Here is a 27253-nt window from a genome sequence, read left to right on the forward strand (position 1 = left end):
TGCATTAACTGTTGAACAAATTGATTGCTTCATTCCAAGGTATTGCATTAAAAGTTTGGTTTCATCACACACACAAATTAATTTCACAATGCAAGATTAACAAGTCTGAAACAGGGCTGAATCCCAGCACTTCAGTGAAGTGTCCATTTCCTCTTGCTACTTCTAACCAGCCTGCAGCAGTGAGTGAATCCTTTCAGTACAATAAAGAATAATGTACAAAAATCTACTGCTTAATTAAAACTCAACTCATGACCAGAAGTAAATGCAACAAAATGAAGATTACAGTAATTTTTATTTCCACTATAATCATGACAGGGGAAAACAACTGAAATATCCACATATGAAAGTTGATTTAAGGCCCTGGTTTTTTACTTCAGTAATGCAAACTCAAGCTCCTACATAGCAGGGATGTAAGCAAAGATTTCAGTTTCTGTAACCCCATATACTCATATATGTGCTGGACAGATAGTCCTAAGAGGCAACCTGTAATACTCTAACCTTTAAAAATATATCTTGCATTTTTTCTTAAATGCTACTCAAGTCAGGTCAATTAATTCTTGAACCATGACATCTGTCTTAACGTTTTCAGAACTAGTATAAAATGTGTGTTCAGCCTTAAAATGTGTACTTCATTTTTTTTAAGTTATCCTTTTAGCTTTAAGGTTGTCAAAAGTAACAGGTACAAAATACTTCTTTTAAATTTTACAAATGTTGGGCCCCAATTGCATCTTTCTGGCTGTGTGCTTTCTTGCATAGCCCTAATGGGTGCTTATACGCATGCTCTGGGAGGCAGGGCAGGAGTCTTTAATTAGAGCAGCACTGAATAAGCTTTAGGTAAAGTGGCCCCACCACCATTTTTGAGTACAAGGATGCTGCTCCACAAGACACTGGAAGCTGTTGTGGTAATTATCACACTACAGCAGACTCAATCAAGTCTGAGACAGCACCTCAGAACAGCCTTGTATTGGGCATTAATTTGAGCAGGAAACAGGCTTTACACTTGGTCTCAGAGATACCACTACAATGAAAAGGCATTAATGCCTCAAACACTCCACCTCTCACATCATGGTAAGGGAGATTTGTCTTGCTAAAGCAACAAAAGCCATCTAACACAGCACTAGCCTACAACGTTACAGTTCCAGCTGCTTCTCTGAGGTGTACAACAAGAAATCCAGTGATTGGGATCAGACAGACCAACATGTGTCACCCTCCTCTGACCTATCCTGAGCCAAGAGGGTGTTAACAACTGAATAAATTTGAACATTTCAACTCAGCACCCCAGACTAATAGTTTGGATTCAAGCAGGGGTCTACAACTTAAGGTGGATCATCTGCATCTTCCTAACAGTACACCGATACCCCATTAGTCTGTCACATCTGGCCCAGATTCCATGTTCCTCATTTTACTAGTAGCTGACTAATCCCTTGGTGCTGGCTCTTGCAGTGGAGGGCGTAGTCTTTACATTATTCAACTCCATGTCAAGGGCTGCTCTCCCCTCCACACTGCAGCCTCTGCTCGCTAAATTAAATTGTCCCTTGCTATGTCTTTCAGAGGAGACTGCTTTTGGGTGGGCAAGGGGTAGAGATCAGCCAACTTGCACAGAGCAAAAACAACCAGGCCACAGCAGGAGATGGGCAGCCCACAGAGCAAAGCTGAGTCTCAAGAAATAGTCTATGGTTAGTAAAGTTCCCAGCCCCTGAGCTAGATCACTTGAGGTAACAAGTTGGAATTTTAAGCAAGTGTTTTCCTGCATCCTCCTGAAAGCTTCCAGAATGAGGATTCAGTGAAAGTATGTATAGAACCCAGAGATGCAATTTGAACCAAGCAGCAAGGAAACTACTAACCTTGTCATAGCCCTCAGAAGTTGATTCATTCTTCCTCCCCACAGTCTAATACGGTGTTTGTTTCAATAATATCCTTTTACTTGCCTGGAGGACAAGTTCTGCTTGCCTTATGACCAGAATAAGACCAGAAGTTCTGGGTACTAGGTATGTTTTGACATATCAATACACAAGTTTTCTTGAATTCTTTAAGTGCTCCTGAGAAGGTTAACATATTTCAGTAACATACACAGCTGTCACATTCATTACACTAATTTGTTTCATAAGATTGGTCATAATGAGCTCATGTACACACCACGATTTTTGCCCTTTCATGCGCTGCAACTGCTTGTCTGTTTGCATGAGTGGAATTTCCCAACACTTCAGAAGTCTTTTTTGTGCATTAAACTAAAACTCCTTGGATGTAGTTTAGTTTGGCTCGCTGGAAATTAAAGCATCACATCCAGATTTGTTGCATGCAAACACAAGGGTACTCAAAGATATCTAATGAGCCTTTATCCACCAGATGGCACTGCAACTTTTTTTTTTCTTATAGTTCACCCCTTTAAATTGCTTTTGCTTTCAAAGTGTCTCTGCTTTTTAAAAGTAACACACCTCGGATGTAGTTTTTTTTTCTCTCTGTGTGTGTGTGCGTGTGTGTGGTTTGCCAGCTCCCTGCTTCTACAGCTGTGTGGCAGGGATGGGCACTGGGTGAGTTGGGGCGGGGGGAGGGTGTCCCACGCTGGCAGGGCAGCAGTGGAGCACTGGACGAGGTCCTGCTCTCCTGTGGTGCTGGCCAGGGACCCGGCTTAATTCTTTTGAAAACCTAATTTATGTAAACACAGATGCAACACTCCAAAATTAACAAGTTTAAATTTTATAAACCTGTTTAATTTAATGAAGATTAAAACCTGTGGTGTATACAGGCGCCCAATGTGGCCATTCAAATAGTCAAACAGTCATACCAGAAGAACTGGTACTACATACCTGAGATGATTATCAGTGGCTACTGCTATGCTTTTTCTTCTTTATAAAAATCCAATTTAGAGTTGTAATTTCCAGAGTTGAGATATAAGTGTATCCAAGCTGCAAACAGGTATACCCAGAGAGTAGTTTAGCTTATAGGTGCTACTTTGACAAAACGAATGTTTCTGCTACTTCTGCCATATGTAAAATTTATGTTCAGATAGCTACAGAAATCAGTGAAACACATGATTTTCTACTGAAATTGCTATATTAAATACAAAAAAAATTGTTAAATTTTACTAAATTCAGGTTCACAACTTATTCAGGCTCACTGGATAGAAGGTGCTATGTAAGTGCAAAAATTATAGCATATTCCATAAATTTATTAAAAACTTTAGTTTGGTGGTCCCCAAGGCATGGTTACAGGCAACATATTATCCATGAAGCCTTTCACCAGTACTCTCAGCCACAGGAAGTTAAAAAGAATAAAAACAGGTTGAGAGAAAGAATAAGCAAAGTATATTGCCAGCAGTAGCATAGGCACGCAACCAGACACCCATGGCATGGGGGCAGCAACAACTTCCACTTGCCATTGCAATTGCAACCTCATAGATGCCAGTAGCAGCCACTTTTTTCTTGGCCCCTCCCCTCGACATCAAGTGTACACAATGGTTGCCCCACTTCAGTTACATCACTGATTGCCTCCAATATGTTACTTGCCCAGTATTGTCACCCATGGGCCAGTGAAACTTGGGAACCACTGCTTACACACTTTTGTTTCATACATCAGTATTCACATCACTTAAGAACTTCATTCAGTAGTACATAATAAAATGAAAGATCTTCTCTGACCAGTTTTCACCTAATGGAAACATTATTAATTATGAATTGTACAATTCAAACCAGGTGTGCAAGTAACCAGGTGTGCAAGTAGTAGATTTGGTCCTCCCAAAACCTAGAAAATCCTGCTCCCCAGTTTTAGCTACTGAAGTCAATTGAAGGTACCAGGAGGAGCAAATGAAGTGTGCACTTAGTTAGCTAATTTGACAAAAGCAAATCTAATTCCTTAAAACAGTTGTGACAAATTCTTGAATTCAACTTTGTATTATCGCATACTAAAAATGATCTTCATATACCAAATATGGTTCAAATACTTGATATAAGCCAGCTGTGTACAGTCCCTTGAAAACAAAGGTATGTTTATTTTTTCCAGACAACTATATACTTCGGAAAGTGGTCATGTCCTTCGGTTCACTGCTTGGCACACACCAGTCATCTGCTTCATGGTTTGCCTTATAATGTTTCCAAGCTGATTTATTATACACAGGGAGCCTTTCAATTGATTCTGTTGACAAAGCCTATAAACAAGAGGAGAATACAGAGCTCAGAATAATTTCCAGAGCTAATATTAGGCATTCTAGTTTAATTAGTGAAACAATGATGCCATTTGGTTGCCACAAAAAGATATGGCAAAGAAATTTACTACAATTAAGTAGGTAAAGTGGTAAACTCTACCTTTATGTAGATAACCGCATCTGTACCATAACCTTCAAAGGAATACAGCTTCAGATCTCCTTGGAAGTACTGTGCATACAGACGTGATATGGGCAAACCATAACCAAACCCAGCCTGATAAGAGACAGACAAATGTAAGTGTGCTGTAACCATATCATCATCACCACACTTTGTTTTGTTGAGCTGTTAGGGTAATAGGCAATAACTGCACTTTCTAAATTTGGGGAAGGCAGGAGAACAGCAGTCAGACTAAAACATGTTGCTTGATGCATGTTGGCATGTGAGAGAAATAAATCACTCTTAGGGGATCAGTAAAGTAAGGAATCCAAATCTGAAGCAATAGTTTTCTCCCATACATCCAGAAGTTTCCCTCTTGTCATACTCATCCACCCAAAAAAGCACCTTTTTAGGAAAGGGATGTAGATGTTTGAGACTAGGTGCAGTGAAACCATTCTTACTTCTTTGGCAACTGGCAATACTGTATTTCTTGCATACCATAATATAGCATACGCCTGCACGGTGTAATATGCACCTTGTTTTTGAAAGGCAGCATACAGAAAATAAAATCTTTTCTTGTAGTAACTGAGTAGCAGCAAGTACAGGGCTTAGCCTGCTGCCAGCCCCACGTCAGATGCAGCCCACAGACTAACCCTGCACACCAGGTCCAGCCATGGACTGACCCTGTGCACCAGCATGCAACTCCCCACAGGTCCAGCAACTCTGTCCAAGCAACTCCCCACAGATCCAGAAATCTGGTGACAGGAGGGACAACAGCATTAATTGCTGCATCTCCTGGAGCCACCTCCTGGTCTCCCAGAGCCACAATTACTGCTACCACCACTGCTCTGCTGCCATATTTCTGGATCTACAGGGATAAATATTTCTGGCATATAATGTGCACCCCAACTTCTACCAGCTGGTTCTAATGAAAAGGTGTGAACTTTTCAAATTACTTGCAGTTAACCAAGAAAAAGAAAACAGTACCAGAATGAACATTGTGCTTCACATCAAGCAGCCTGCAGATACCCCTTTGAGAACTGATCTGCAGCATGGCTGTATATCCCTATCAAATAGTAGATTCCTCCTCTACACCTGTACCTTGGGATGCCACTAATCTTGAAATAAGGAACTTAACCAATAGATGTTTTATGATCATCTGTAACAGATGAGATCACCAGAGGCAATCTCACTAAGAATCCAAGATTTCCATCTGTAACAGATGAGATCACCAGAGGCAATCTCACTAAGAATCCAAGATTTCCCCCCGTCTCCATTTGACACAAGTGAAAAAGCAAATCTGGGACTCAAGTACATGGGGGGGGGGGTGCAGTTGCAGCCCCAAACACCCCCCTCCCTTCTCACCACTGTTTACTCTCAAATCAGGGCTCTGGCCCCAGAGAGCATGCTGGTTTCAGGTTCCACCTGGTCATGCATCAGCAGCAGCAGCTCCAACCTGGTCCTGGGGCCTAAGCTGCAGCTGCTGCCACTGAAACCACTGCTGCATGGCTGAGCAGGAGCACTCAGGGGTGGGCAAATGGCGGCCCACCAAGCTATTTTATCCAGCCTGTGGGGCCCCTAAAAAAATTAGAAAATTAATCTGCCCTGGGCTGCCTGTCATGCAGCCCTTGATGGCTTGCCAAAACTTAGTAAGTGGCCCTCCACTCAAAATAATTGCCCACTCCTTAGCTAACGTGTTCTATGCCCCAGGTTGCACCAGGATCAGAGTCCTGCCTGAAGATAAACGGAGAAGGGGGCAGGAAGGGAAAGATGCAGAGGGTCACAGGCAGCAAGGGGGTGAGGGTTTGGCTGCTTGACTCCCCTACTGTCTCTCCCCCCCTACCGCTGCTTTCCCTGCCTTAGTGATGAGGGTTGAATTTAAGAAGACCCTTCCAATAAGATTCTATGCAGGAAAAATTATTACAAATTTATAAATTTTCCATGTACAGAATCTAATTATGATGGGGTTCATCTTAAAAACACTACCATAATGTACACACTTCCTTTCTTTTTCAGGACATCATATATTTCAAACAAAATGACAAAAGTACACTTGAAGGCAGGAGACTTTAAAACACATAAACATTCCTAAATTAATTTTGTAATCTACCCAGCAGTCAGAATCAAAAGATCAGAGTGCTATACTTCCAAAACAGATGGTAAACAAATCTTATGGTGGTACAAGGAACATAGCTCCATGTTCTGCTCTGCATGTCTAATTTGTTCAAATTTGGAAGAACAAAAAAGTTCAAACTCGCGTTTTAGTAAATATTAGGCATAAATTGGCATCTTTCCTATTTCGTATTATTATATATTCTGTTGCTGCTTTTAAGATTTTTACATAATTTTCCTGTTTGTTCTCAGAAGAACATTTCAATTAATCTTTAACACTAAAGGTGTCAGATTATCAAGCATATAATCTGGTAATAAGCATAAAATATACACAAACACACATACAGACCAGGGGTGTTGCTCTTGATGTCTCAACACGAGGATGCGGTGCAGTTGAATACATGTAGTTGAACAGTCTGTCAATCTTCCTCACAGGAACGCCACCACCACGATCACTCATCTAGAACATAAGTAAACATGGTTAGCATTGTTCCTGCACACACTCACGCACAACGTAACCTGATTTTCACAAAGAATAGAGTTGAAAATAAATCTACAGACAAATCTGATGTTTTATTCTGCAGCCATCCTTCCTTCCCTTGAATCATGAATTTTGTCATTTCACTCAGACTGCCTTCCACCTTCATTTTTCAACCAGTTCTTCCCAATTAGTAAGCAGCAAATCAAAAAAGCTTCCCCCACCTGATTTCTTCATCTGCACCAATAAGAAGTTGCTGCTGCCTCTGTGCAGCACCTGTGCTAGGTACCCAGCCATGTTCTGCCATCGATCACGTGTGCTATTTCTCCCTTTTACTTTAACTCAGAGATCTTCAGTAAGCCTACGTCCCACTTCATTCTATACCTCACAAAAAGTATATTTGCATCTCTCAAAACAAATATTTAGATATCACCTCTAGAAAAAGATGGTTCATCAACTTGCAGTCTACTAGGAATTTTAACTACTGATACAGATTGGAACATGCATTTTTATTACACCAGGTAAATTCCAGCGGATGGAGTCTACATCTCCATCCCCTGCCCCACACACTGAGGGGCTGGAAGCAACAGGTCAGGAGTGAGGAGCACTGGGTCAGGACTAGCCAGTGTTTACAAATGGGTCCTGATACAAAAAAGGTTGAAAATCGCTGGCATAGGGTAACCTCCCATTGTCACTGCTTCTCCCCACCAAGGCATAGGGGAAGCTTCTACTGCCAAAGCTCCAGCTCCCTAGGCGAGATCCAATGGCTCCACAGGCCATAGGCTGCTGAGCACTGATGTACACCCTAACCACAAAAAAAAAGATAAAGTAACATCACATTCATTATCTCCCTCTTTCACACAAGAATTATCACATTCACATTATCTCTTTCACAAAATCCTTGATATTCTCACTCATTGCTGACCTGAAACCCTAATCTGAGCCTTCCCCCCCCCACAGGTCAGAAAATAACTATTTTCCCTCAAAAATGGTTACCTTCACAGTTAAATCTTCATTTCCCAGTGTAACGTGTACGTGAACTGGAGGATAAATACATCGATCAACATTGTGCTCCATCGTGGCTCTCATTGCATTCTGAGAAATATTTTAAGTTGAGCATAAGTAGTTTTTACTTTAACTTTGATAGTAAATGGATCTACAGTTAGGAATAGTTTCATTAGAATGCATTTGTAGGTTGGTAGTTTCCAAAAACAGGAAGCACCTAGTACTTGTTTAAACTATCACTGTTTACGTAGTTCATTCATAGAGCAGACTTTTGAAACAAGTATTTTAAAAGGCTTTAGAATGCTTAACATTATACAAATGGTGAAAGTTTAGTCAAGCAATCTAGAGGTTTCCTTTTTAAACTCTGAAATTATGCAAAGCTCCAAACAACTCAGTAATGATACAGACTGCTCAAGAAAACTCCAGGATTGGAAAAACTCTGAAGTCCATGTAGTAGCTGCCACTAGGGCTGTGTGATGCAGCACCATTCCACTTCTACTTCAATTGCGATGGAACAGCATCAAGTTCCATTTTGAAAGCACTGTTCCCTTTTGTTTTGTCAAAACTGTTTCGCTGTTTCAGTGTTTCACCCATAGGCTATAATGAGGAATCATGAAAATGCCTAAAACTTTGTCATTTCTTGCCTGATTCAGATGAAACTTGCACGGATGGTAGCCCTTTCTGAGGGCACAAAGCCTACCATGCTTCAAAGAAATAGGTAGAAGTTTCTCAGAAACTGCACCTCAAGGTGTTAACAAGCAAAACTCCTGTCACTTGCTGGTAGTGGCAGCCTCCTGTCATCCAGCAGGCAGATGGAGGGTCCACCCACACCCCTAGGAGGACTGCAGGGCTGTGCTGGACTCCTCTTGGGATGCAGGCCCCTGCTCTGCCTGCCGGATGACAGGAGGCTGCTGCTGCCAGCTGGGACCGGCACTGGGCACAGCTCATGCCAAGCACCAGGAAGATTAGTACTGCCGTTGGGCCCCAGGTGGCAGAACCAGCCTCCTGTCATCTGGCAGGCAGATCGGGGACCCGCACCCCCCGGAGGAGTCCAGCACAACCCCTGCAGCTCTCCAGGAGGTGCAGGCCCCCAGATCTGTGCGCAAGATGACAGCATGCTGTCGCTGCTAGCTGGGGCTGGTGGCAGCACCAATCTTTCCACTGCTGGGTGCGGGCTACACCCAGCACCAGTCCCAGCTGGTAGCAGCAGCCTCCTGTCATCCTGCAGACAGATTGGGGGCCCACCTGCACCCCCAGGAGGGCTGCAGGGGCTGTGCCAGACTCCTCCCAAGGGTGCAGGCCCCCGATCTGCCTGCCAGATGACAGGAAGCTGCTGCTGCCAGCTGGGACCAGCACTGAAGCCAAGTAAGCCTAGCTTCGAAACTCGAAATGTTTCAAAACTTTTGAAACGTTTTGAGTGCCCTTGTTTCATTTCAAAGCTGTTTTGAAGGCTTTTGTTTCATTTTGATATCACTGTTTCAAGCTTGAAATTCATCAGAACATCTTCAAAATGAAACACGCAGCGAATTTCACACAGAGCTACCTGCCATACAATTTGCCCAGCTTAAATATGCTCTATATGACTGTGAAAATGAGACAGCAGTCGTTTTCCATTTTTGCTTCCTGGTAACATTTTAAAATATAATAATAAAAACATCCCGTCGTCTTAAAAAAAAAAAAGACTTTCTTTTTTACCATCTTCTTTTACCCCAGTCTACCATCTTCTTTTACCCCAGTCTTCCACAGTTTTACTAGAAGTCTTATTGGGAGAGATATATTGTAAGTACTCTTGCCTTATTTTAAGGTGAGAGGAACTGAATCTTAACAAGCATCCTCTCTTTAAAGGATTAATAAAGCACTGGAGTTCAGGTACTAGCAGAATGTCATTTTAAGTAGTCCAACCAAAAAAAAAAAAAAATCAGTTTACATGTCAGTGTCTTGTGACATCATCGTTTTATTATTTCTACAGTGGATTAAAAAAAAGAAAGTTAGTGGTCCACAAATACATTTAAAAAGTATAGTTTTAGATCTTAATTGCTTTGCTTGTTCAGTTAGAATACGGCATACATAGATTCAATACATTAGGGGAAAAAATTGAAGAGCTATGGCCTAATAAAGAAATCCTGGTATGTTTTTCTGTACTGATGAGAAAGACAAGAAACACATTTTTCAAATCTTCATATTTTATATGCAGTGTTTGTGTAAACTTTAAGACCTATGATTCTCAGCCAGGATGTCAGGGTGTCAAAAACATACAAACCTGTTCTAGTCTGAGCTCTTTGCAATAGAGAATTGTTTGATTCCTTTTCTGTTGTTCAGAAAGGAGTGAAAACTAAGAGGTCTCATTTTCTGAAGGGTGCTTTGAGTCAGGAAAACCTGAAAGCCACCGATTTAGACATTTAGCTACTTGATTTGTTGGAAGACTCGATTAAATATGAAAGTAGGATATCATAGCTGATAATAAACATCAGAACAACTGCAGATGTTCCCTTTAGCATTTCTAAATGGCAATAATTGTGGAGGCCAGGGAGGTTAATGAATAGAGGATATATAGATTTCTCTAGACATATTTGGTTCAATGCTCTCCCTCTAAAGCATGCACTCCGGCCACTGCCGGAGACAGGATACTGAGCTAAAGGGACCATAGTCTTGCCCTGTATGATACTTCTTGGCTAGGGACAGACATTCAAAAAGCCTGAGCCTGAATTGACTCAGTCCTTGCAGATTCGTTTAACATGGCTAGGCTAAACCAGTTCGTAACCACACAGACATCCTCTGTGGACTGAAAAAATGCAAGCACATGCCTGCAGCCTCTTGGGCTTGAAGCCGGGGGACACTGGAGCAGCCCTCCTTTCCCTTCCCCAATGCTGAGCCAGGCCCAGGCAGGATGCTCTGATATGGGAGCCCCACCCCCACACCGCTTGATAACAGAACATTTATTAGCTCTGTCATCAGCATTTAGCACCCCATGAGAAAACAAAGCCTTGCTCATTAGTTGAAGCTCTTCTCAAACAGCTTTTTTCAAAAGAAGGAATGTAGGGATGTTACCAGCTAACCTGTTGATTAGCTCTTAAAAGCCCTAAGCTGGCACTGTCCTGTTGATTAGCTCCCAAAAGCCCTAAGCAGACACACACACAGACACCTCTCAGTGTTAGGTAGCATACCACATACTAGCTACCGTCCATGCTGTGGGAGAGAGGAGAAAGGGATCTCTGCTTAAGCAGTGAAGGGTGGGGGGGAGCAATGGCAAGGGGAAGCCAGGCAAACCCTGCTGTATCTCCAGTTTCTGCCAGAGCTACACTCAGGGAACACAGGGGAGGGGCCAGCCCTGCTGTGGAGCAGAGAGCCCTGCCCAGCCCAGAGAGCATGCCAGGATGCTGGGGGATTCTGACTTAACTTAAACTAGCAAGGTGTCTGGGACAGACACTACATAAAACAGTTTGACCCAAATCAGTTATGTCTGATACTACATTCAGCCAGGTTTGTCTCAAACTGGTTTCAGCCATTTTCTAACTGGTTTATGTGCACTGAATGTCTGTTCTATTACAGGTTTAAACCAGTTTCTGATCACTTAAACCGATTTATGTATAATGTCTGTTCCTAGCCCTTTTGTTTTTAAAGCCTCACAATTACAGGTACAGTTTCAAGTTGCCATTAAAAAAATGCTGAAGACACTCTTTACATAAAAATGTTGTGAAAGAATGATCCTACTGCACAAACCTTGAAAAGTTCAAAAACCATGTGATAGAGATGGGATGGTACATATACTACTTGTATGAGCTGTCCTGGGGATTTTACTGGAAAGAAGAAAGAAAACCAGACAGTATATTACATGTCCACTGTTAGTCTTAGCAATAGCCACATAGTTCAAAAGGTTATTTGAAAGTCTCTATTTTGTGTTCACTGTTAAAATATATTACAAAAATAGAGAAAGAAGCTGAATAGAAATGTTTCACTATACTGTTTGTCAAAAACTTTTCAGAATCTTGATTAACTATATTTTACATTTGTATGTTTATATATGCATCCTTGTTGCCAGATTTTCAAAAACCACAATTGGAAGTGTGCCAATAACTGTCCACAAGACCAAAGTCAGTGATAGCCAACCTTTCTGGTAGATGTGCTAGAAATCACCCTGCACCCTCCCCCCATGCCACTATCATAGAATCACAAAAGCGGGGTCAGAAGGGACCTTGTAGATCTTCAAGTTCCACCCCCTGCCTGGGCAGGAGAAAAAAACTGGACTCAAATGAGTCCAGCCAAGTAGGCATCAAGCCTCTTCTTACAGATCCCCAGGGTAGGAGACAGCACCACTTCCCTTGGAAGTTGGTTCCAGCTCCTAGCCACCCTAACTGTGAAGTAGTTCTTGCAGATGTCTAATCTAAACCTACTCTCCAATAATTTGTGTCCATTGATCCTTGTCATGCCAGGGGGCGCTAGGGGAAACAGCGTCTCCCCCAAACCCTTCTGGTCCCCCCTAGTGAGTTTATAGACAGTCACCAGGTCCCCCCTCAGCCTTCTCTTGTCAAGGCTGAACAGGTTTAGGTCCCGCAGTCTTTCAATGTAGGGTCTGCCCTGTTGTCCCCAGATCATGCGTGTGACCCTCCTCTGGACCCTTTCAATGTTGTCCACATCCCTCCTGAAATGGGAAGCACAGAACTGGACGCAGTACTCCAGCTGTGGCCTGACCAGCGTTGCACAGAGGGGGAGGATCACCTCCCTGGCTCTACTTGAGATGCACCTGTGGATGCATGACAAGATCCGGTTAGCCCTGCCAACCGTGACCTCGCATTGTTGGCCCATGTTCATCTTGGAGTCAATAATGACTCCAAGATCCCTTTCTGCCTCCGTGCTCTCTAGAAGGGAGTTTCCCATTCTATAAGTGTGCTGCTGGTTTCTACTGCCTAAGTGCAGCACCCTGCACTTGTCAGTATTGAAACGCATCCTGTTTATGTTAGCCCACTCCTGTAACCTATCCAGATCTTGCTGCAACCTTTCCCTCCCTAGTAGCGTGCTCACCTCACCCCAAATATTGGTATCGTCAGCGAATTTAAACAGGTTGCATTTCACCCCTTTGTCCAAATCGCTGATGAAGAAATTGAACAGCGCAGGCCCAAGGACCGAGCCTTGGGGAACTCCACTGCCCACCTCCCCCCCAGGTTGAATATCCCTTACCTCTGTTCAATCTGCTTCTGTATCTAATCTCTTCCTCTACCTTCTGCTTCCTGCCTTATCTGCTGCTGTGCTGCCTGTCCCCTCCCTGGTCTGCCATGTGCCACACACAGAGGCTTCCTGTGCCACTTGTACCACATGTTGGCCACCGTGGACAAACTGTATCTACATTGAAGTGTAAGCACAAATACCTGACAGCTAGAACACAGTCTAATCTGATTAAGGATTTCAGAGATATTAAAGCAGATAGGATGGAATATATAATAAAGTCACAGAGAAGACTTTCTATGGTTTTCTTCTACACCTTAACGTAAAGACTAAAAAGGTAAAGAGATGAGATCTTGGGCAGGGAGGAAACCAGCTGAAAGCTCTTAGACCAACAGTTGTAAAACTAACATAAAACTTCCCTTCAGACTAATCTTATTTAAAAAAATAATTAGGAGCAGAAGGGGATGGAAAACAAATGTAAAGCCTTGTCTGGGATTTACAGGAAGACCCACTAAGCATATGAAAGGACAACACATTCTTCTGTTAGTCACTTCAAAGGGGATGATCATTACACTGAAAAAAAAACAAGGCCCCATTGAGCCCAAACATATACCATTCATCTCTTCAAGGACAAGTTCTGGAGAGCTCATGTAATACAAATCACAAAGTGTCTTCGCATTTTCATAGCCATCTATAATATATCAAAGCAGAAACAAGTTAAAGAAAATGAGCATTGCCACCACACACTTTTCCCAGTTATAGTTTTCTGATAAGTTGGTCAGCGAAAATGAAAGATATTATGAACTGCATTGCAGATGGTTCATTATTTTCTATCCAAAAATGAAATACAAGTAGAACTGCCAAAACATGACATTTGAACTGAAATTTTCTGTCCCAGCTAAGGGAGAAATTAAATACCTGCTTTATGTTAGTTCACACTCTATAGATTTTCAAGTACCTTTTCAACGTTCTTGTACAGCAGGTCTGCTGGAATTTACCTTTAATAACTGCTACAACATCACAGTTGGGATTAATGCTTCCAATGTGTTTTGGGTGAGCTGGATTAACTTTAATTTTTCCACCAAAAAGCAAAGCTGCCAAATAAGAAACAATAGCATTTAATAAAAAACATAAAAAAACGTAAAAACCATTAAATTACTTCTTCAGCAGTGCTATATGGAAAAGAACAAACATTCTTTAAATCCCTCTTTGGCATTCCTCAAAAAAAAAGAGGGGGATTGGAACGGTTGATGAACTTGACAGTGCATTTGTATGTGTCAGTACTTATTTAAGTAAACAACAAATAGTTAACAAATTAAAAAAACAAAAAAAATACAGGCACCTTCAATTTGACTCCTCCCTGCCCCTTTAAACAGTAGCACTTACAATGTTGATTAAGGAGCATTCTAATTGATATGCGACTCATGTAGAAACGATCCAAAAAGTACTGCACATTCTGGGAGGTTACTGGATCAATACCAAAGCTCTCCTTGTACTCAACCACACCCTGAGCCATAGTAGGGATTACATCATTATGTCGATTCCGGATTTTGATCACAGTATCTGTAAAACTAAAATCAATACATGGTCAATTTTTTTTTTTTACTTTCAAGTGAATTCAAAGTTCATTCAATAAACCAGATTCTCACTAAAGATCAAAACTTACTGCCCCAACTAATGAAGGATCAGCTGCACTTGATACAGCAGAATTAAGATCATATGTATCCAAGTGATTCACAACCCACTTAATCTGCAGCAGGTTGCAAAATTAAAATGAACTGTTTGCTGCGGCTTTCATTTCAAAGGGCACTTTTTCTCCAAACTTCTTGTAGTAACAGTAATGTCCCTCTAAAATCAAGGGAAGTGATTTTTCTGCTATACTGAGCACTGGCGAGGCCTCATCTCTAATACTCTGTCCAGTTCTGGGCCCCATGCTTCAAGTTGTGGACAGATTAGAACGAGTCTAACAGAGCACAGGAAAAATAATTAGAGACCTGCAAACCATGAGGAAAGGCTGAAAGAGCCAGGGTTACAGTCTGGAAAACTGATGTCTGAGAGGGGATTTAGTAAGAGTCTTCAATTACCTGAAGGGCAATTATAAAGGGGATGGAGATACTCTTTTATCTGTGGCTGTAGGGGATGGGAAAGGACAGGACTAGGAGCAAGGGCCTCAAAACAGCAGAGGTAATATAGGTTGGAGATTAGGAAGAACTTTCTGACTACAGGGGTGGTCACCTGTAGGAACAAGCTACCTAGAGAAGTTGCAGAATCTCCATCTCTGGAACCTGTCAAGAGTAGGTTAGACAGCCACTTGACTGGGGTGGTTTAAAACCAGGGGCGATCCTGCCTCGAGCAAGGGACTGGGCTAGATGACCTCATGAGGTTCGTTACAGCGCTACTTTCCTGTGATCAGCTGGAGCTCATCAGCCTATGCAGCAAATTGGAAAAGTGACATCCTTTGAAGTAAAAGTAGCAGCAAACAGCTGGAGCTGTACAGTTCCAGCTGTACAGTTGTTTGCTATGACTATGTATGGGTTAACCTTCATTTTGCAGAAGGGCAAAGGACCTAATCTTATGAAAGATATGGGTTTGATTGTATTCACATAAATGATGCCCTTTATTGAAAAGGTCGTTAGAAGTGCAATGCATAACAGTAGTTTTTCAGAGGTAGAGATCATCCTTAAAAACTGAAGCGGGAACAGTAACTTTTGCTTTGATTGCTATCTGGCATCTACTACACAGACACTGATATTCTGAGGTGCCACTTCCTAGCTCACACCATATGTTCCATCTTATACCTTTTCAATTTCTTTAGTTTTAAGTAGCAGTTCCAAGATCAGAATTCGAATTTGGTCAAATCAAATAAGCAAAAGGTAATGCCTTCCCCTCCCCACCTCCCTGATTTAGTGAAAGTCTGTAGCTCTTATTATTCTTCCATCCCTTACTAAAATGTCAAAAACATTAAAGAGCTTTCTTGATTTGAAATTTCATGTTGCCAGGACTTACACATATACACACATACATATTGGAATTAAAAATACATTTACCTATGAATAGTTTCTGAATCTTCTGCATTTTTGTCCTTGAAGTCAAGGATCTCCTGAAGACTCTGATCATACCTTAAAAAAAATGAAGTTCTGGATGATGAATTTTTGTCCACACGGATCCTCCATTTGCAAAGATACTAATGCTTAACACCTCTTAGCTCTGAAGAAGGAAAGATGCCATAGCCTCAAAATAGTCATGCTACTGTTTAAAAGGCGCTAACATTCTCAGGCCCTATTTTCGGATACTGTCAGCTTCCTAAATAGCTTTATGCTGCATGCACTCCTGCTTGTTTTTGGCCAAAATTAAGTCTCTTTTTACTTTATTGAAGTTTGATCATTCAAATGGATAAGCAAAGTATTAACTCACAATCATATATTTTTAAAAGTGGTTTTCTATATTTGAAAAAAAATTGCATATTTTCCTTCTCTATTTTGAGTACTTCATTTTGAAATTTAAAATGCATGTAATTCTCAGAAAAAGGTTGTAATAGTTTCAGCACAGTATATGCTGTTTACCTTGCAACTTAAAATGCTGCATTTTCTCACACACAACACGCCCCAGAATATAATGCGCACCTTGTGTTTAAAAGGCAGAATGAAGAAAAAAAGATTTTCCAGTTATGGCTGCATAAAGCAGGGACAGAGACTACTTTTTAGCTGGCCCTCCCTGCTTTTCCTGATTAACTAAAGCTGATGCCTTAGGTCAGGGGCAGTCAATTATTCTGGGCAGAGGGCCGCTTACCCAGTTTTGGCAAGCTGTCGAGGACTGCATGGGTAGCTCTGCCCCTTGACAGGTGCCCCACCCCCTGGTCACCATCTTGGGACCAATGTCCCAGGGCCAGCACTAGCGGGCCCCAAAGCAGGGTGCACACTGGCAGGGGCTGTGGAGCCGGGCTGGGCTGCACCAGCAGGGAGAGTGGGGAGCTGGCCCGGCTCCATAGAGCCACTGCCGGCTGGGACCCTGTACACCTGCCTCCCTACCCTGGGCCTGGCTGACACCAGTGTGGGCCCCATGCTCCCACTCGCTCCCAGTACAGGCAGGGGCAGTTATAAACGCTATCATTATCTCCAAATTCATTCACTTTATTCAAAAAAGGCTTCTCAGCAATTTTACTTTCACCTTTCTAAAGGTCCTGACTTGGATTACCCTGGCACCAGTGAAGACAGAGAATTAACTCAAGCCAACTAGAGCAGTGGACTAATGGGACCTCACATTCAGGCCCAAAACAATTTATTGGGTTCAGTAGATAAAGGTGCTACAATATTTGCTAGAAAAGGGTTCTCAGCCATAGGTTCCTTGCTGGTATCACATGCATTCCTTAACTGTTGTTCACAAAGAAATATATTTTTCATTTTAGCCCTGCCTCATGCAAACTTGGTGCAACTGTCATCCCACTTTTAAATTTTGGTATTATTTAGAATAGCTGACTCACAATATTAGAATTACAGGCCATGACTGTTACATTCAAAAACAATTCATTCTTCATTCTGAACTCTCTCCACTATTAGCCATTTATGCCTCCTTAACTCTGGGCCCGTAGCCTCATATTTGACTGTTAGCCCATGAGACCTAACTTTTTAGCCAGAAAAAATGCTTTTCAGCACTACACTGAGCCAAAATAGCCCATTCACGCCAGTTATATCCTGCCCATCACAAGCACAACTCTCCACACATACTCTTCTTTCTTCCACTAAATTTATCCAGGGAGAGATAAAAACATTTCTCATAGGACCAATCACAGAGTTAAAACAACAAAGTTTAGTCAGCCCAAAGGCTGACACAAGTAAAGACTAAACCTGACCCTTCTGTCAGAAAGCTGTGGTTCCCAGGTAGATATTTCTTTAGGATTGTGTTTGCAAAGCTGGGCAGTTTTCAGTCATTTGAAAGGAATGACTGCCCTCATGCAAGCCTCAAAATATAAACAGGCTTCTGTCTTAAACAGTGGTGGAGGAAAAACTAATGCACTTCCCTGAGTGCTTAGCAGGGCAAGTGGTTTCAATCATATGTTGTGACAAAGACTGAATGCACACACAGGTATAATAAAATGATGTGGACTTGCTCTCATCATACAAAATAACACTGCTGTATCCCCTCACATTTAAATTGGCAATCACCATTTCTACATTGCATTCAGAGTTCCAGCACACTGTACACACGCCTGCGATCCTGCGGAGACGGGTTACAAGCTGGTGCGGAGAGTAGGGGGGAAAAGCGGCCCCTCCCCCACCCTGTAGCTGGCCCCCAGTAACAGCCGCTCCCAGCCTGTCTGGAGCTGCCTGTGCCTGCTCAGGACAGCCCCATGCAGGCTGTGAGCAGCTGCAGCAGAAAGCACCAGCCACAGGACAGGTGAGGGGCCACTTTTCCCCGGGCTCAGTTTCTTCCCAGGGTCTCCCCCCACTTACATGAGGTTCCAGCTGGGGCAGCTACATGGTCCCAGGCCAGAAGTCCCTGCTGGGGCTTCTGGCTGGGAGGGCAGGACGAAGCTGTTGTAGAAGGCCGCTGGGCTTCCCCTGGGTCCGACTGCCCTTGGTTCCTGTCATTTTTTACAGGAACCAAAGACAGATAAACATTAATTTCTAAATTTTAGATGCTCCATGAGCCGGATAGAATAGCCTCACAGGCCTGATGCGGCCCATGGGCCATATTTTGCCCACCCCTGCCTTAGGTGTTTGTGAAAACTGGTCTCCATGTGTGGATCTATGGTTTTGAAACAAACTAATCTAGAGCTATGAAATAGGAGAAGAGAGATCAGGAGCACATAGCAGGCCAGAAAATTGCCCTAAGAAAGGTTATATTGATTAGTAGAATATCAAGACCATTAAAAAGGAGAGATGATTGTTAATATCTGTAAGTGAAGAACAATGAGCCACTAAGACTACTAACTCTCTCAGCTGCTTGAATAGTAATACTGCAGCTGCTGCACTGTGGAGCAGAAATCAAAGCCAGGAACTTCTATCCTGGGCAGAAAATCAGTTTCTCTGCTTAATAATACACAACCCAATTTTGCAAAAGGTTCGTGTTGTATGTGGGAAACCTGGTATCTATTAGACACAGTATCCTAGTTCAGATCAAGAAAGCTACAGAATCCTCAAAAAGAACAGAAAATGAGGACAATACAGAGGATCTCTGAGATCACTTCTGTTCTGTGGAGGTAAGAGGATAGAAGATTGTAAACTGTTAGCTATCTAAGTAGTGTTATATACTATAGAGGGTTCTGATCTTGTAGAACAGAGGATTGAATGATTTGACAGCTTCTGCCTTAACAGAAGGTGACCTGAAAGTAGTTAGTGCTTAAAATTAGCATCTGAAGTGAGGGAAACACTCTACACAGACCCAAAGTGGCACGAGTATAAAGAATCAAGCAATACCAGGGGGTGGGAAATCTGTTACGTATATGCCAGTACTAGACGAGCAAGAAAACCAAGAAGAATCTGATAATGAAATTAATTAACTCAAATGAAAACGTAAAAACAAAACAAAACAGGCCTGGAATGTTAAAAAAAAAAAAAATCAACTGGATATACGCCACTTAAAAAAGAGAGGAAAGAAAGGCAAGGAGCAACTCTAAATCAAAAACAGGTAAGTTCAAAGAACAGTACCTGGAACAATCAAAAATTAATAACCCAACTAATAAATGAGAAGGGATTATTAGGTGTGGAGTATATCAGACTTCTCTCCCAAAACTGTGGGGGGGGAGAGGGAGGAAACAGAATGAGTATTCATTCACCTAAGTCCAAGATGACTTCAACAGGATGACTTTAACCCTTCCCCAAATAATTAAATTCTATACATGGAAAATTATGACTTTGTTCCGAATGTTACAATTTTCCTTGTACAGAAGCTAATTATTGGGGGGCCATCTTAAATTCATGCCCCTGCTGCTGCAGCAGAGAAAACAGTGGCAAGGGATGAGTGGCCTAACCCCCATTCCTTGCACCCACAGAACATGCCCCCTGTGGCCTCTCCACCCCCAACCACTTGTCCCTCCAGAGTGTCTTCCTTTCCCCCTGCCACCTGGGCCACTTGCCGCCCTGGCACCTGACCCCCCCCACCCTGGCTGTTGGCTCTGTCCCCTCACAAGCCATTATTTACTCCATGCAGCAGCTCAGGTTCTGCCTCCAGCTAGGCAATGGCAGTGGCAGCAGCAACAGCAGCTCACCTGCCTCTGTGCAGTCTCCCCCAGGCTCCTCTCAGGCCACACACTGCACAGTCTCTCCCCTACTGGCACCATGTGGTCTCCCTTGTGCTTCCCCTACACCTCTCTGAGCCCTGCACCATATGGCCTACCCTGCACCTGCACTCTCCATGTCAAAGGTGGGGGGCAGGGGAGGGGGACACACGACTCATCTTGGATGTGGGTAAATGAGGTAGTACGTTTAACCTACAACCTGTAACATGAAGGAAGAAATTGCTTTATTATAAGAGACTCTGTTCTCAAGGACCTATGTCAAAAGTCTCATGTTGCTACTAGTGAAACACGCTCAGAATTCCAACACCTAGGCGATATATTTTTAACATTTTTTGCACACAAATTGGAAGTAAAATTCTCTGTGCACTGGACCTCACTCTGATGGATAAGGATAGACTGACCACTGAACTGAAAACTGAGTCTCCTTGATGCAAGCAATCACAGCCTAATTCTAGTAATGTGCAAACAGAAGGGTTGCTATGAGTAACATGTACTTGAAGCTTTAAAAGGGCCAAAGTTCAAAAAAAACCAAAACTCTGAAAGTTCAATGAGTGGAATGAAGGGTAGCACAAAAATGAGTAATAACTGAATGAGAACCTTCTAGACACTTGAACACAAACAAAACACGTTTTTTATTTAACACCATTCTAGTTAAGATAAAGCAAAGTTGCATTTAAAAAAAACAACAACAAAACAGGGAAGCTAAAAGCAGCAGTGGGCAACTGATACTAGGCAAAATAACAGGTAGCTGATAAGAGACTCCATAATTAAACAACAGTACCATAAGTGGCAACCAACCTGCTTTTACACAGAACAGATCTTGTCAAATTATGAACCAATTTAATATAAAAAAAATGAAAAGAGACATAATGTATATAACCTATAAGACATCTGACTTAATCCTACATCATGATGTTATAAAACATTTACTACAATGAATCAATATAACCCCTATCAAATGTATATATAATAAACTGGCTAGTGGATCATAAGCTAACTAAACAGGGCATTATCCCCTTGGGTGTTTCAGATGAGGTCCTACAATGATCTATTGTTGGCCTAGAGCTGGTCAGCATGCCAAACTGAAAGAAACTGACACTAACATTACAGATTACAGATGACATATATTGGCCCAAGAGCAAATAAAGAGAAAAGCCAGTGATATAGGCTCCTCTGAATTACTCCTCAAGGTTGGTTCACTTGAACAACATGACTTTCAACAATTAAATGCAAGATAATACATTCAGGAGCAAACAATATAGGTTATGCTGCGGGGCTGTATCCTTGAATGAAATAACAATTAAAAGGTGTTTGAAGTAATGGCAGATAACCAGTCAAACTAAAAGAGTGAAACCAACTAACCATTTGTATATCCTAAGAAAGAAAATGTACATGTCATGAACTAGCAACCAAATATTTAAAATTCTCAATCAAATATAGGCTGGTTTATAAGGGCGTGTGTAGACGAAACAGGGGCCCTAAATTGAAGCAGTAGGTTTTAAAAAACACAGCTTCAATTTAGAGCTGATTAAACCCACACATCATGTACACATCCCACTGACACCTGCCTCTCCAGCGCGGAGGGGAGGAAGAGCTGCTGGTGAGCAGAGCAGTCCCTGGGCTGCGTAGGGGCTGGTGCTTCCCTCTGCAGCAGCAAGGACCCCCCACAGGCACCCGGCCCGCGAGGCACCACAGCCGCAGAGGATGGCATGCAGATCAGGCAGGCAGGGAGGTCCTGGGGATGGTGGGGCAGGGGGGTGCAAAATTCAGGCTCACTGCTTTTCTTGGGCAGAGGTTGCTTTCCTGGGCTGCTGCCAGGCTGCCCGAAGAGCCATGGAGCTGCACGGAGCCTTGAAGGCGTTTTAGTTTGCTGCACCCCAAGTCATTTAAGGTGCGTTATGCTGCCGAATTTCCCACAGCAGCTGGAATTAATACACAATACACGGCCGACGCGTGCAAACACCAACACCACTGACGTAGTGGAAAAGCATTTAGCCCACTTTGAAGTGTCGTGCGCACATGCCTCTCGTTTCATCTACACACGGCCCAAGTTTAAAATTTTATACTTAGTAGTGGGTGTGTCTACATGTGCATTGATGTGCTTTAGTTAATGCACGTTATATCTAGTACCACTATTTTGAGGTACTAGGAACGTGCATTATACTGTCTTAATGCGCATTAACTAAACAGCACATTTTTTAAGTGACACTTAATGCATATTAGCCTATTTTAATGCACATTAACTAAACAGCATGTTTTTTTAGGGCTCCTATACACCTGCGGGGAGCTTGCTCTGACACACTTGAGATCCAGTGCATCAGAGCAGACTCAATTAATCAAGTCTGCTGGAGCATGGAAACTGACACGCTCCAGCAGCCTTTCGCATTATGTGCATCATTGCCCCCATACATCTCTGCACTGAAAAAATGGTGGTGGGGCATTTTGAAATAAAACACATTAGATGAGCTTTAGTTCAAAGTGCCCTGCTGACATTTTTTCAGTGCAAGGACACATAGGGGGACACTGATGTGTGATACGTGGGCCCTTTTAATTAGTGCAGCTCACTAATTAATGTGCCCACCACAATGCCCCACAGCACATGTAAAAATGCCTGTAAAATTGGCTAATGCACATTAAAGCACATGTATAGACACACCCATTCTCTCTGTTAAATTCTAAATTATTTTATTCAGAATAAATTGTGTAATGATACCACAAGCAGTTTTTTCCCCCTAAATCATTGATTTATTCATTTCACTTAATATTAATTGCAAAGGAAACTCTTAAAAGAGTTTAAAAGATAATATAACAAACAAAGCAGTTCTTACCAGCTCTGCACTAGCTGAACTGAAGGTGTTCTTAAAAGGTTGTCTGGAAGCAGACTTATTTCTTTCATTATATTTGCCAATCTTACAGGTAACTCTTGACGTAAAAACATAAATGAAGTCTTTTCACAAGCATTTTCTGATCCTAAGTCAAAAAAATATTTGGGAGGAAAAAAAATAAGAGTAAAGTTAACACCTGTGGTTAACACACAGAAAAATCTACTTATCTGCGCACACTTTTGCAGTCTCATCTCAACACTAAATCAGGATCAGATGGTAACTAATTGGTCAGGCACCCTGTTTATTTTTTTGCACTCACAGGGATTCTGGTTTTTTTCTGTATTAAAAAAAAAAATCACAAATTCTCTGATTTTAAAAAGCACAAATTGTGTACATATTTTTTGTCAATTCTGATTAAAACCTCCAAAATCTGCATTTTTCCACAATTAAAATGAAATGCCACTATATGTATAGGTATCAGTTGAACACAATGTTTTATTGATATATTTACAATTTTAAAGCAATTTGGAAGCCTAACAGTGCCTCAACTGCTATAACGGGAGCAGAGCAGAGCCCAGTTCCCCCTCCTCCACAGGCAGCATGGCTGGAGTGGCAGTGGGGAGAAGGGGTGGATGCAGGCTGGCTGGGGACTCAGGGCTCCCTGGTGTGGTGCCCTCCCCCTGGCGCCTCTGCAGCCCAGTTGACAGGACCAAGCACAGCAGATCAGAGCACGGCCAGACAAGGAGGTTCAGTGCCACTGTCAGGTGCCCCACACCACCATGGTGAGGCACCCCTTGCCCCCTGGCAGTAGCAGAGGGCACAACCCTGCACCTCCACACCTGCTGCTGAAACTTGGGTCTACTACAGTATGATTTGACACTTCCAAACTTATTTTGTGTGTGGTACTTTGTTTTCAAGTAGCAGGAAATGCCTTCTATTATCACTCTTGAACTGACAACACTGTTAAAAATTTGGTCTCCCATTGGTTGTTCCTATCAAAATAAACTGATACTTAAGTCAGGTTTCTCTTTGATGCTTTGCTTCATTATAATGAAGATCCAAAGCCCAGTTTGTATGAATACAGGAGAAACAACTAACAAGGCAGTCCTTGTTTACTGTTCCAAGCCTCCTCTTAGTCAGCACTTAGCCCAAATCTTTATCTATAATCTTTTCTCAGGGCCACATTCTCAGGGTGCTCAGACTGTCATGACTTTTGCTTGCTTGCTCTCTCACACCTCTCTAAAACAATAACCAGTTAAAACCCACTGTCTGTATGTTTTGTTGCTTTGGGCAGAGGCCACTACTGTTTCAGCTATCTATTTCTATAGAGAGAGGTGGCTCAGTCACGTTAGTCACAAGTCAGGTAGAAGATAGGGCTGTCCAACCTAGTTTCTGCATGTTTCTATACAGGAGGTCAGCCACTTTTTACACTGATCCCGATCCCAAATGGAGGATGGCTGTTATACCCACTAGGGCTACAAACAGACATCACATTTGCCCCCAGAAAAAAACATTTTATCCCAGAACAAAGTTCAGTCATTCAGACATTCATATCTGTTGTCCCAAGACAAATCCTAAAGAGGATCATTAGACAAGAAGTGCTGAAAGTTTGTCGCAGGACATCACAAAGCATCTCTGAACCTCCGGACTAAATCACTGAGTCAATGGCAGAGAAGCAGCAGCGCGTTCATCTGCTGATGAAACCCTGATTGAAAGAATGATGAGTGTGTGTGTTTATGCTGGTACTAGGACTTTTATTATCTGGCAGAAACATGGTCACAATGTGTCCTGGGACTAATGCAATGTCTGCTCCTAGCCTAAGTTCAACAAGGCTTAACATAATCATAACTCTTTAAAAATTGCAAAGAGGCAAGAATTCTTGTGGGTGATCTATTTTAATGGGCCAACTGCCCAGCTGGAATAGATGTAAGCGTATCACGGTACCCTTCCTCTGGGAGGGAAGCAACACAGCAGAGCTAAGTGGCAGACAGAACAAAAGCATGAGTAAAAAAAGATTGCTCAAGAGGGTTGTTATCACCAGTGAAGTGCAGAAGTTATCAAGTAGATTATAATGGGCCATGAAGTCACTATGTTAAATCCCTGGTGTACTTAGTGTCCAGGCTTATTGAATTTAAGTTCTCAAGCTCATCTTATAAAAATGCTGGGCACATTAACTGCCATGCAGGACACAGATAAAGTTCCTCAAACAGACCAAGCCCTATGATTTGAATGCTTCCATTAGATCTTTTTATTATTATTATTTAATTTTTTCCATGTCCCAAGCCAAATCAATTCCAAATCTGTGAGTCAGTCCAGAACCATAAGTGGCCCTACAACCGGCAAACATCCTTGGCCCCCACCTGGGGCTTCAGATGTTCTCAAATCCTTTGGTGGGCATCCTACATGCAGGCACAAGCCCAGAGGCTTGTGGTTCGGATGCCCCTTAGTTTCACTTGCCCTCACCCATATGACCGGAGGGGCAAGCAGGGAGGAATGCCTCCATTAGATCTACTTGACGTTAAAAAAACAAAAAGATATCAAATCAAATCATCATCCAGCTTATCCTCCCGTCTGGGGCCTATAGCAAAGACACCCATCGTGATGTTGTATTTGCTATTTCCTCCCTTTCCAAGTACCCAGAGCGCATCAACAGGTGTTCCACCCACGTCCCCCCACTCCTCTAAACAAGGTGCATCCCAAGGCAGCCGTGTGCCCTCACCCACCAAGCCTGGGCTGCTGGATGCTTTGCTTGGTACGGCATGGCTTGTCATTGCTTCCCCAACCACACAACTTCTGCTGCGGCTAAAGTCAGGCTGCCTGAAGCTGCAAGCTTTGTTGAGGACGGTTTTAGGAAGAGCTCAGGTTATGGATTTGTATAGGCCAGTCTGAACAGGGACGACCCCGCCATCCGTCCTCGGGCAGGGGTGGGACTAGGTGCCCGCTGGAGGAGCCCGCCAGCCCCACTTCTCCAGGACGCCGAGAACATTTCAGCAACTGAGAGGCCAGACACCCCCAAGGCTGCTGCACACAAAGGCAGGGGCCTCCCCCTGTTCCCGCCCGGCAGTGAAGGCGCCCTCAGAGCGCACGGCAGGGCAGGGCAAGACAAAACACTCCTGCCCCACCTCACCTCGCCGGGCCGGAGCAGGGAGGCCGCGCGGGAGCCTGCCGGGGCCGGGGCCGGGGCCGGGGCTGTCCCCCCTAGCAGGGCGCTCACCGAAGTCCAGGAACTGCTTCATGGAGAGGGGTGAGGGCGAGAAGCGGGCGTAGAAGTCCACCTGCTGCGGCAGCCCGGCCAGCGACACGCAGCACCGCAGCGCCCGCAGCAGCCGCATGGCAGCCCCGCTCAGGCCGGGCCCGCCGCCATCCTTCGGCCCGGCCCGGCCCCGCCTCGCGCAGCGCCGCGCCGCCTGACGCCGGGAGGAGGCAGAGGAGGGAAGGGGCGGGCAAAGCTGGTTTGCAGCTGGCCCGGAGGCTGCGGGGGGCAGGACCTGGCGGGGAGCGCTCCAGCTATGCGCCCGCTCCGCCTCTGGCGGGAAGAAAGGGGACGCGAGCAGCAGGTGACTGAGCGGAGCGGAGCGGAGTGTCCAGCCGCCCGCTCGCTGGCAGCGTGCAAGTACTGCCCGGCAGCCAGCCTCGGCTTCCCCCACTCCACAGCGCCCTGCCCTGCCTCTGGCAGCCGCTCATCCTCCCTATAACCACCCGTCAGGTGTTTGAAGACTGCTGTCCAGCCCCACCGCGGCCTTCTCCCCACACTAGCCCATTCTAGTTCTTTCAGACTTTCCCCACAGATTGTTTCCTAGACTTGTTGCAGATTCATGGCTGGCCATCGCATGCATCCTCTTGGCTCTCTCCCCATTCACGAAGCGGTTTGTGGTGTGAGGCAGTGGCACTCAACTGGCGGCCTCTGCGCCAAATACAGACCGTAGAGCCTTGGGATCTGGCCTGTGGGGCTCCCAAAGGGTCAGGAAATGTGGTGCCAGGGAACAGTGGCAGTTAATTCTGCCACTCCACACGGCTGCCAAAACCCCAAACCCATGCAGAGGATCAGAGCCAGGCTATGAACCTGCGTGGCCTAGATCAGGCTATGCACCCCCCGCTCCCCCCAAGGAGCTGGAGTAGGGCTGAGTCATGCCCCCTC

The 27253-nt window shown here is 43.7% G+C and overlaps 1 protein-coding gene across 3 annotated transcripts; it reads right to left on the minus strand.

The window, feature by feature from the left end:
- Positions 1-273: 273 nt before the first annotated feature.
- Positions 274-26553, minus strand: PDK1 (pyruvate dehydrogenase kinase 1). 3 transcript variants are annotated; one of them, XM_090045468.1, is made up of 12 exons: positions 26330-26552; positions 23119-23260; positions 16101-16172; positions 14440-14624; positions 14052-14147; positions 13667-13744; positions 11614-11690; positions 7885-7983; positions 6760-6870; positions 4302-4415; positions 4012-4144; positions 274-2906 (listed from the first exon to the last, which is right to left on the minus strand). In XM_090045468.1, the coding sequence occupies exons 1-12, from the start codon at positions 26445-26447 to the stop codon at positions 2833-2835; spliced, it is 1299 nt and encodes a 432-aa protein (XP_089901594.1). In that variant the 5' UTR covers positions 26448-26552; the 3' UTR covers positions 274-2832. The 3 variants fall into 3 exon arrangements, with proteins under 3 accessions (XP_089901594.1, XP_089901592.1, XP_089901593.1); XM_090045466.1 differs by lacking the exon at positions 274-2906 and having other exon boundaries at positions 3149-4144; positions 26243-26553; XM_090045467.1 differs by lacking the exon at positions 274-2906 and having other exon boundaries at positions 3149-4144; positions 26330-26549.
- Positions 26554-27253: the final 700 nt, after the last annotated feature.

This window comes from Crocodylus siamensis, chromosome 4 (assembly GCF_052110815.1).
Source record: "Crocodylus siamensis isolate JL-2025a chromosome 4, ASM5211081v1, whole genome shotgun sequence".
Lineage (NCBI taxonomy): Eukaryota > Metazoa > Chordata > Crocodylia > Crocodylidae > Crocodylus > Crocodylus siamensis.

Coding starts and splice junctions, on each gene's coding strand:
- PDK1 (XM_090045466.1), bottom strand. CDS start 26,447: ATGCGGCTGCTGCGGGCGCTGCGGTGCTGCGTGTCGCTGGCCGGGCTG. Junction 23,261..26,242: donor CCCTGCTCCGGCCCGGCGAG/GTGAGGTGGGGC, acceptor TTTTTGACTTAG/GATCAGAAAATGCTTGTGAA. Junction 11,691..13,666: donor TGTCCTTGAAGAGATGAATG/GTATATGTTTGG, acceptor TCTTCTTTCCAG/TAAAATCCCCAGGACAGCTC.